Below are 11200 nucleotides of genomic sequence, written 5' to 3' on the forward strand. Positions count from 1 at the left end.
ACCCACGGTTCTCAGAGGCTGAGACCTCCATGGCCGGAGATGCTTCTTTTCTGCTCAGTTGTTATTTTGGGGAACTTATTTCTGTCTACATTCTGCCTCATCCCTGAGCCTGCCCCACCTGGTCCACGTTGCCTTTATTTTTTTGATAACAGTTTTATTGAGATATGACTGACTAGCAGCACAGTTACGCATTTAAAGTGTATCATTCAGTAGGTTTCGGTTCATTCACAGAGTTGAGTAACCGTCATCACTACCTAATTCCAGGACCTTTTCTTGATCCCCAAAGAAAGCCATACCCATCAGCAGCCACTCCTCAGTCCCTGCCTCTTCAGCCCCTGCAACCTTTAATCCGTGTTCTATCTGTGGATTTGCCTATTCTGGGCACTTTGTATAAAGGGAATCCTATAATACGTAGTTTAGGGGACTGACTTTTTTCACTTAGTGTTGTCTAAAAACCCACCAGCGGCTGGGCGCTGTGGCTCACACCTGTAATCCCAGCACTTTGGGAGGCTGAGGCAGGTGGATCACGAGGGCAGGAGATCAAGACCATCCTGGCTAACACGGTGAAACCCCGTCTCTACTAAAAATACAAAAAATTAGCTGGGCGTGGTGGCGGGCGCCTGCAACCCCAGCTACTCGGGAGGCTGAGGCAGGAGAATGGCATGAACCCAGGAGGCGGAGCTTGCAAATGAGCCAAGATTGTACCACTGCACTCCAGCCTGGGAGACACAGTGAGACTCCGTCTCAAAAAAAAAAAAAAAACACACACACACACACAAAAACCTCACCAGCATGGCTAAATAGTAGAAAGGAGAGTTTTATTCACTGTATCAGTTTGCAGACTTGGAAGAGAGAGTCTCTAGCATGGACTGAGGTGCTCTCTTTATTTATTTATTTATTTATTTATTTATTTATTTATTTATTTATTTTATTTATTTATTTTTTTTTTGAGACGGAGTCTTGCTCTGTCGCTCAGGCTGGAGTGCACTGGCACGATCTCCACTCACTGCAAGCTCCGCTTCCCGGGTTTACACCATTCTCCTGCCTCAGCCTCCCATGTAGCTGGGACTACAGGCGCCCGCCACTGCGCCCGGCTAATTTTTTTAAATGTATTTTTAGTAGAGACGGGGTTTCACCATGTTAGCCAGGATGGTCTCGATCTCCTGACCTCGTGATCCACCCGTCTCAGCCTACCAAAGTGCTGGGATTACAGGCGTGAGCCACCGCGCCCGGCCGAGGTGCTCTCTTTAAAGAGGAGAAGGGCAGTTTGAGTTTTATGCCTCCTGAGGTCCATATCACACAATAGGGTCATACATATTCAATAGGTTTGGGGAAAAGCCATACATATTTATGAGGGGACCCGAGAACATATGCAATAGATAAACATATATGTAACATACATCCCATGTTCACTTTGGGGCGGGGTTTTAGCATTAAAATGAGGTAAAATCTGGCTCTTTCCATCAGAAGGTGAGCTCTAGGACACAGTTGGAGCGCAGCCTATATGAACTGCTGAAACTGGCTTACGGTCTGTAGTTGCTTATCAGAAAAGAGTGTTTGAAGGCTGGTTCTCTGTCCAGTCGGGGTTGTAGTAGTCTGGGCTGTAAGTCAGAGTTAAGAGGGTCTGATAATGTATGTGATCACTGCTATTGTGAGGAAGTTTATCAAGAGTGTGTTTTTTCTTGTAGCCATAGGAATTTAAGGAGTTGCCGAGCCAGCTGCCCTGAACCCTCAAGCCAGTTGGTACTTTTTGTCTCTTCCCTTCATCCATTAATGGACACTTGCATTGTTTCCACCTTTCACCTGTTATAAACAGTGCTGCTCACAGTGTGACCTCACAGCGTTTGTGTGGGCGTGTGTTTTTATGGCTCTTGTGTGAATACCTAGGAATGGAGTTGTTAAGTTGTATGGTAACCCTGTTAAACCTTTTGAGGAACATCCAAACTGTTTCTCAAAGCTGCTGCAGCCTTATGCATTCCCACCAGCAATGTATGCGGGTTGCAGCTTCTCTGAATCCTCGCCAACACTTGGCTATTTTCTGTGTTTTTGGTGATAGCCATGATAGTGGGTGTGAAGTGGAGTGGCCTCGTGGTTTGGTTTGCATTTCTCTGATGGCTATGATGTTGAACAGCTATTCTCATGCTCGTTGGCCGTTTGTATGTCTTCTTTGGAGAAATGGTTATTCAAATTGGATTATCTTTTTGAGTTATAGGAGTGCTTTATACATTCATTCTAGCTACAAGTCTCTTATTTAAAGCACAAAGCTTTAAATTTTTAAGTCCCATGTCTCTTTTTTTTTTTCTGTTGCTCATGATTTTGGATTCTTTTCTAAGAAACCATTACCTAATCTAAGGTCATGAAGCTTTCCCCTGATACTTTCTTCTCAGAGTTTTATCGTTTTTGCTGTTTCACTTGGGTCTTTGGTTGGATTTAAGTTAACTTTTTTTTTTTTTTTTTTTTTTTTGAGACAGGGTCTGGCTCTGTCACCCAGGCTGGAGTGCAGTGGTGCAGTCATGACTCACTGCACCCTCAACCTCCTGGCCTTAAGAGATCCTCCTTCCCTGGTCGGGTGCAGTGGCTCACGCTTGTAATCCCAGCACTTTGGGAGACCAAGGCGGGCAGATCACAAGGTCAGGAGATCAAGACCATCCTGGCTAACACGGTGAAACCCCGTCTCTACTAAAAAATAGAAAAAGCTAGCCGGGCATGGTGGTGGGCGCCTGCAGTCCCAGCTACTCCGGAGGCTGAGGCAGGAGAATGGCGTGAACCCAGGAGGCGGAGCTTGCAGTGAGCCGAGATCGTGCCACTGCACTCCAGCCTGGGCAACAGAGCGAGACTCCATCTCAAAAAAAAAAAAAAAGAAAAAAAAAAGAGATCCTCCCTCCCAAGTAGCTGAGACTGCAGATGTATGCCACCATGTCCAGCTAACTTTTAACGTTTTGTAGAGATAAGGTCTCACTATTTTGCCCAGGCTGGTCTTGAACTCCTGGGCTCCAGTGATCCTCCTGCCCCAGCCTCCCGATGTGCTGGGATTATAGGAGTGAGCCACCTCTCTCGACCTGAGTTATCTTTTGTGTATGATGTGAGGTAGAGTCCAGAGTCCAGCTCCATTCTTTGCCCATGACTGTGCAGTTGAATGGTCTTCCATGTCGTTCATGATGGAAAAAGCACTGTGACACCTGGGGCTGGAGGCTTGGCTCTGGGGGCCCTGGCAGAGCCAGAGCTGTCTCCCTGGGAAATGCCTTGGCCAAGATATTCTCCTGGAAGTCTGACAGGGAAAGGGGTGGTGTCTTGGTCTCTCTGGTGCATCATTTGGGGTGCATGGCTGCCATCAAGCCCACCCCTGCTGCTCTGGCTTCTAGAGAAGAGCCTCTGAGGTGAGGTGCTTCTCCACCTCAAGTCCCTCCCCTTCGCTTTTTGTGTCGTGAGAAACCCTTTTCCTGTTGGCCTTGCCTTCTGCCAACACTCTGGGAGCTTGTTCTGAGAAGCCACAGTTCAGAGAAGCCACAGTTCAGAGTCTGTGCACTGAGCCCCCTGGCTCTCCTAGCCAGGGGCCTGGCTGGTATGCAGAGGTGGGCCATGCTCTGCTGAGGCCCAGCCTGCACCTGTGCCCACTGTGTGGCACTGTTGGGGGTTCCCCAGATAGGGACGTGATTGTGGTGGGTGCCTCCTGGCCTCTGGTAGCTAATTCTCCTGCTCTTGAACTTCTCAGGTGGCCCCCCAACCTGACGTGAGGTGGAGAGGTTCCCTCTTGGCTGCCCCCTTTGCCTGTGAGATTTCAGGTTGCTCATTTCTTTTTTTTTTTTTTTGAGACGGAGTCTCACTCTGTCGCCCAGGCTGGAGTGCAGTGGCCGGATCTCAGCTCACTGCAAGCTCCGCCTCCCGGGTTTACGCCATTCTCCTGCCTCAGCCTCCCGAGCAGCTGGGACTACAGGCGCCCACCACCACGCCCGGCTAGTTTTTTGTATTTTTTAGTAGAGACGGGGTTTCACCGTGTTAGCCAGGATGGTCTCGATCTCCTGACCTCGTGATCCACCCGTCTCGGCCGCCCAAAGTGGTGGGATTACAGGCTTGAGCCACCGCGCCCGGCCTGGGTTGCTCATTTCTTATTCATCCATCCATGCTGCTGGGCATCTGTGCCTTGTGGTCTCCTGTGGGTGCCCCTTTCCGCCTACTGCTGAGTTCTCCACTCTTTGCCAAGCCGTCAGGTCAGGAATGAGCATAGGGAAGGTGCTGGAGCATGGAGTGGCTTGGCCTTAGTCTGGCCTGATTTCATTGTCTCCAGCTGTACCCCATGTTAGGTGGGTGGCAGGTGGCAATTTGCCCTGACATGGCACAGCAAGGCCTCTGCATGGCCAGCTGATTGCTCCCCACAGGCACCTACGGGCTGAGCAACGCGCTGCTGGAGACGCCCTGGAGGAAACTGTGCTTTGGGAAGCAGCTCTTCCTGGAGGCTGTGGAACGGAGCCAGGCACTGCCCAAGGATGTGCTCATTGCCAACCTCCTGGATGTGCTCAACAATGAAGAGGCGTGAGTGGGCGGGTCCTGCTGGGGTGAGCCCTGGTGTCTCTCAACCAGGGCAGAGGGAAAGGCAGGCTCTGTTGCCCTGGGAGGCCCGTGGAGGTGGCCAGGCTGGGTCCCCAGCTGCAAGGAAGCTGACGGACATGCTGTCCTCCCTGCCTGTCCCCTCGAGCCAGCTGAGGTTTCCAACACCAGGGACTTTTGATGACAGGAGATGGGCCCAGGCCCAGGCCCAGGGGAGGCTCAGTGTGCCCAGGGGCTTGATGCAGCCACCTGGGGCCCAGAGCAGATGGATGCTCCGCTCTGCATGCCGAGGGCTAGCGGGAAGTTCCAGAAGATTCTAGACACTCAGCAAACCCAGGCGGAAGAGACAAATCATGGAAATGAGTGGCCAGGGTCAGCACTCTCAGGGTTGATGGGGCTTCCTGCATGCGGTCTGTCTCCAGCGACCCTGGGCTGAGTGCTGGGCAGGGACTTGCAGTTCCGGGAACTGCCTGGGTGTAGGTGCCCCCACCCACTTCCTTGCCCATAGGCCTCAAGGCCCCTCAGGTGCCAGGCACCGGAGTCTTGGTTGCCCCAGCCAGGGGTCCTGGTGCTTGCCGTGCCAGCCTTTCTCCCACTGGGCAAGATGCCCCACCCATCCCTCGTTCCCCACCCAGGTCAGACCACTGCCCTGCCCAGGTGACCCAGCGTCCACTCCCACCCTGTCCAGCTCGCCCCCTTCAGGGAAGCCCCCATGGACTGTCTCCCACTCCTCCCCCTGGGGCCCCTTTCTGCGCCCTGTCTACCCTCCCTCTCCTCTGGGCCACTGATCTGCGGCCTCGTCCTTCAGCCTCAGCATCACTGCCTCATTGGAAGAACCCCACCTGGGCGTGCCCAGCAGCCCCTCCCAGCTGTAAGTCCACACAGGCCCCATCAGTGTGCCATCTGGGGCAGGCTGAGGACCGGCCCTGGCTGCCCTCACTGATGGCTGGAGCCCCAATGCTAGCTACAATGGCTGGCTTGAGTGGACTTCTGTCACAGGGGCAGATGCCCACAGTGCACCTCTTGGGGCACGCAGGGAGCTTGTGTGTGCTGTCTGGGGCCAAAGCTCTACGATTGAGTCATAAGTTAAGGGTAGATGGAGATTTTCCGCCTTGAGCAGAAACGTGTAGGAAACAGGCCTGTTGTGGTGGTGCATGCCTGTGATCTCAGCACTTTGGGAAGCCAAGGTGGGTGGATCACCTGAGGTCAGGAGGTCAAGACCAACCTGGCCAACATGGTGAAACTCTGTCTCTACTAAAAATACAAAATTAGATGGGCTTGGTGGTGCATGCCTGTAATCCCAGCTGACAACTGGAGCCCTGATGCTAGCTACAATGGCTGGCTTGAGTGGACTTCTGTCAGAAGAATAGCTTGAACTTGGAAGGTGGAAGTTGCAGTGAGCCAAGATCGAGCCATTGCACTCTAGTCTGGGTGACAAGAGTGAAACTCTGCCTCAAAAAAAGAAAAGAAGAGAAAAGAGAAGAGAAGAGAAAAAAGAAAAGAAGAAAAGAAACAACCCTTGCAGTTCCCCGGCCACTCCCCAGAGCCAGTTAGGCCACCAGGTGGGATGGGGCTAGACCAAGCTGTGGGCAGGCCACAGAGGGACTAATGGCCACCGCTTCCCTCCATCCTGCAGGCAGCTGCCAGACCCAGCCATCGAGGACCAGGGCAGGGAGTACGTGCAGCCCGTGCTGAGCAAGTATGCAGCTGTGTGCGTGCGCTGCCCTGGCTACGGCACCAGGTATTGCAGCCCGGTGGGTGTGCCGCCTCCTATCCCATGTCTCACCTCCCACGCTAGAGGGTCGGCAAAGAAGCCAAGTGTCCCCATGTTCCATAGCGAGGGCCAGGCTCCTTCCTCACCCGAGTGGATTCCAGAGCTTCTGCCCTGTCCAGATGCAGCTACAGGGTGAGCAGATACCACAGGCTCCCGGGGCCCCACAGGCTGGGCTTAAGAAGCCAGTACATAGCCACATGGGGCCAGGATGGCCTCAGGGCTGCCTGCACATTGGTGGATCCCTGTGGGCAAACGCCCCAGCACCATGGTGGCACTAGGCCTGCAGGCTGTACCCTTGGGTGGCAGCTGCTGGCCAGCCTTTCCCGCCTGGGGCTGGCCAGCCCATTGGCAGGTGCACAGTGTCATTTCTTTCAGCCCCTCCTCTATCATAGACTCATATTCCTGTGTGTGAGGGAAAGGCAGGTGCCAAGTCCTCTCCTTGACAGGCCGCATGGCCACTGGGTCCCACCCGACGGGGAACACTGAGTGTGTGTCTGCCCTGGGAACCAGCGTGTGCCGGGGCTGCTGGGGAATCCGGTGCCACCCTCTGTCTGCAAAGCCCACAGCAGAGAGGGTTGGAGGAGAGGAGAGTGTGCTGAATGTTTGCTTCAGGTGGGCTGGCATGGCCTGGGCATTGGGAGAGAGGGCACAGGAGGGGAGTCTTCCAGATAGAGGAAGCCTGGGCCCCAAGTGGTCAACAGCTTGACCTCTTGGAAGAACCAAGCGTGGCTGTGTCTGGGAACCTGGGCCTCCGAGGGGGAAGTGTGTGGTCAGCCCGCAGGCTTCTGTGTACCATGGCTCATGCTACACAGGGAGAGCAGGGCAGGGTGGGGTGGTTCCTAGTGAAGGTAGCAGGACTCACTTAGCGTGGGCCTGCGGAGCCAACCAGAAGCTCACATGCCACTGACGGCCCCTCATCATCCCCAAGACGGAGGCTGCTGTTCTTCTGTGACTTGGCACAGCCTCCAGGCATGGGGGTCCTGCCTCTACCTGCCTGCATTCTTGCCCTAGCTGTGGCTGTGACAGGCAGGGCAGGGCTGAGGGACACCAGGTGAACGAGGGACCCTGCTCTCTTTCAGAACCAACACCATCATCCTGGTAGATCCGGACGGCCACGTGACCTTCACTGAGCGTAGCATGATGGACAAGGACCTCTCCCGCTGGGAGACCAGAACCTACGAGTTCACACTACAGAACTAACACCACCTCTGGGCGTGGCCAGTGGGCTCCTGGGGGGCCCTGCCTTGAGGGAAACCTTCCTTGGCCATACTGCATTGCACTGCCCGTGGCTTGGCCAGCATCCCCTGGATCAGGACCCTATGGTTTGCGTGTTACCTGTCTGTGTCCCCATGCCCAGCTCAGGGTCTGCCTTTATGCCAGTGGGGAGCAGCAGAGTCTGACACCAGGTCTAGGACTGGCGCAGGTACACCATGAACATGTGGACACACCTGAGCCCACTCTTGCACATGTACACAGGCACACACACGGCACACCCATACACTCCTGCACGTGCACAAGCACACACACGCAAGGCATATATACACGGACACCAACATAGGCACATGCACATGTACATGCATAGGTTTACTACACATGTGCACACATGCACAGTTGCACAGACATGCACACACACGATGCCAGACAAGGCAGAAAGGCAACTCTCACTTCTCATGTGCTTCTGGCCAGTGGGCCTTTGTTCTAGTCCGATGACAGGAGTAGGCTTGTATTTAAAAGCGGCCCCTCCTCTCCTGTGACCACAAAGCACAAGGTGTGCTTGAATTCTTGACAAGCAGGCCTGCTTCTGCAGAGGAGACAGCCACATTTGGAATTGGGCACAAAGAAGACCTGAGAAAAACCCACTCTCTTTTTTTTGAGATGGAGTCTTGCTCTATTGCCCAGGCTGGAGTGCAGTGGCATGATCTCAGCTCACTGCAACCTCCACCTCCCAGGTTCAAGCGATTCTCCTGCCTCAGCCTCCTGAGTAGCTGGGATTACAGGCATGTGCCACCACGCCCAGCTAATTTTTGTATTTTTAGTAGAGACAGGGTTTCACCAGGTTGGTCAGGCTGGTCTTGAACTCCTGATATGGTGATCCACCTGCCTCGGCCTCCCTAAGTGCTGGGATTACAGGCGTGAGCCACCACGCCTGGCCGAAAAACCCACTCTTATAACAGCAGTGCAGACTCATTGCCAGATTCAGTGCCCCTGAGTGTGCCAGGGTCCTTTGTGTTTGGGACAATCCTGTGTGTGCCAGGAGGCTCCGTGTGCACCAGGGGCTCTCAGATTCCCGCTTACCCAGCTGGAGGCCATGGCCCTGGCAGCCCCATCTCAGCCAGCCCTGCTCTCTCCCTCCTCCCACCAGGTGGGGCAATCTTCATAGGAACCTGTACCCGAATGTGAGCTGCTGATAATAAAACTCTGAGGCTTTGGTGAGCGCATTTCGAGGCCTTTCCCTTGTGTGCAGGGTGCCAGTGGGAGCTGTTGCGTCTCCCATGCAGCCAGACACTCTGGACAAGGCCCTTCCCACCTCCCCCTTTCCTCACGGCTTCTTCAGTGCCACTTGTGGATGCCTGCGGGTCAGCCCATCTGTCCTTGGGCACAGGCTGCCGTGAGAGACCCCATGTGCGTGGGATGTGGTAGATGCCGGTTATGGGGCCAGTCACCCATACAGGTCCATCGGGTCGCTGTGGAGGCCCCACTGGAGGGGGAGGCAGGCTGGCCTGGACTTCTGTTGGATGGTGGGGGCCAGGGGATGGTAGGAAGGGCAGGAGAGCAGGTCTGCATCTGTCTCAGCCCCAGGAGCTCCTGGTTTGGGGCCAGCTCTAAGGAGCTTGCATACCTGGGCCTGGCCGACTGTAAGGGGGTCCTGAATATCCAATGCTGAGACGCAGACTTTTTAAAGCCTCTGGGCTTCCTGGCCTGATTGTGACATGATGCAAGTCCACCTAGGGAGGAGCAGGGACCTCCCCGTCCCTTCCCTTTCCTGCCAGGACTACTCTGCTGGGCTTGGAGCCCTCCATGGCTCATTTTGAACTCAGAAGAGTTTCCCAGCTGCGATCCAGGCTACACCCTCAGGCCTGAGGAGAAACTGAGGCCTCAAGTCCCATACGTGTCCTCTGAGTCAGGACAACTGGCTCCCGGCTGGGGGCACTGCCCTTGCTGCTAACACATTCACCTGCCCCAGTGGCCACCGTGTCCTGTGCTGGCGACCAGCACCAGCACCCAACCTGGATGGCATCCTGCCCTCATGAAGAGCCCCCCGGATGTTTACCTCTGCCCAGAGACCTGGCCTGCCCAGGAAGAGCAGTCTCTGCTCTTGCATGGGTCCCTCTGCCCCCACCCTGCCCAGGGCTCCCCAGTAGCCTGAGCCCCTAAGGAAGCACAGCCCTCAATGGTGATTCTATTGGTGTTATGAGTGGTGTCCCCCAAAAAGATATATCAGTGTCCTGACCCACAGTACCTCAGAATGTGACTGCATTTGGAGATAGAGTTTTTCTGGGGATAACCAAGGTGGAATGAGGTCATTAGTGTGGGCCCTAATCCAACACGACGGCTATCCTTATAAAAAGGGGAAGACTTAGGCTGGGTACAGTGGCTCATGCCTATAATCCCAGCACTTTGGGAGGCTGAGGCAGGAGGATCGCTTGAGCTCAAGAGTTTGAGACCAGCCTGGGGCAACATGTCGAAACGCTGTTTCTACCAAAAAAAAATACAAAAATTAGCTGGCCATGGTGACTCACACCTGTAGTGCGAGGCTGAGGTGGGAGAATCGCTTGAACCCAGGAGGCAGAGGTTGCAGTGAACCAAGATTGCACTACTGCACTCTGCCTGGGCACAGAGAGAGACTGTCTCAAAAAAACAAAAAAGGAAGATTTGGGCTGGGTGCAGTGGCTCACATTGTAATCCCAGCCCTTTGGGAGGCCAAAGCTGGAGGACTGCTTGAGCCCAGATTAGCCTGGGCAACATAGCAAGACCCCATCTCTACAGAAAAATTAAAATAAAAAAATTAGCGTGGCATGGTGGTGCACACCTGTAGTCCTAGCTACTTGGGAGGCTCAGGTAGGAGGATCACTTGAGCTCAGGAGGTGGAGGCTGCAGTGAGCTGTGATTACACCACTGCACTTCAGCCTGGATGATGGAGAAAAACCCTGTCTCTTAAAAAAAGGAAAAATAAAGATTTGGACATGGACAGATACGCACACAGGGAGAACACCGTGTAAAGACTGGAATTCTGCTCCACAAGCCAACGCATCACCAGAAGCTGGGAGAGGGGCCTGCTTCAGAGCCTTTCCTGGAGCCTTCAGAAGGAGCAGGCCTGCCGTCACTCTGATCATGGACTTCCAGCCTCCGGAGCTGTGTGACTATAATAAATGTCTGTTATTTTAAGCAGCTCCATTTGTGATGCCTTTTTTTTTTTTTTTTTTGAGACGGTCTCACTCCATTGCCCAGACTGGAGTGCAGTGGCAAGATCACAGCTCACTGCAGCCTCCACCTCCTAGGCTCAGGCAATCTTCCCACCTAGTCTCCTGAGTAGATAGGACTACAGGTGAATACGACCACATCCAGCTAATTTTTTGTATTTTTTGTAGAGACGGGGTTTTACCATGTTGCCCAAACTGGTCCCAAAATCCTGGGCTCACATGATCCTCCCACCTTGGCCTCCCATAGTGCTGGGATTACAGGTGTGAGCTACTGAGCCCAGACTGTAGTGGGTTTTTTTTTTTTTTTTTTTTTTTTTTTTGAGACAGAGCCTCACTCTGTCACCCAGTCTGGAGTATGGTGGCGCAATCTCGGCTCACTGCAACCTCTGCCACCCAGGTTCAAGCAATTCTCCTGCCACAGCCTCCGAGTAGCTGGGACTACAGGTGCGCCCGCCACCAC

General features: G+C 53.9%; 1 protein-coding gene across 12 annotated transcripts in view; it reads left to right on the plus strand.

The window, feature by feature from the left end:
* TANGO2 (transport and golgi organization 2 homolog) overlaps positions 1 to 10029 on the plus strand; it is a 48945-nt gene extending 38916 nt beyond the window's left edge. For 8 of the 12 annotated variants that reach the window (XM_010388444.2, XM_010388442.2, XM_010388440.2 and 5 more), the window contains 3 exons: positions 4377 to 4530; positions 6182 to 6286; positions 7399 to 10029. In XM_010388444.2, the coding sequence (XP_010386746.2) occupies positions 4377 to 4530; positions 6182 to 6286; positions 7399 to 7519 (380 nt within the window). In that variant the 3' untranslated portion in view covers positions 7520 to 10029. Of the gene's footprint in view, positions 1 to 4376; positions 4531 to 6181; positions 6287 to 7398 lie in introns of those variants that run through there. The other 4 variants (XR_004052707.1, XM_030915043.1, XM_010388439.2 and 1 more) reach the window with 3 other exon arrangements.
* The last annotated feature ends 1171 nt before the right edge of the window (positions 10030 to 11200 follow it).

Source organism: Rhinopithecus roxellana, chromosome 13, assembly GCF_007565055.1.
Source record: "Rhinopithecus roxellana isolate Shanxi Qingling chromosome 13, ASM756505v1, whole genome shotgun sequence".
Classification (NCBI taxonomy): domain Eukaryota; kingdom Metazoa; phylum Chordata; class Mammalia; order Primates; family Cercopithecidae; genus Rhinopithecus; species Rhinopithecus roxellana.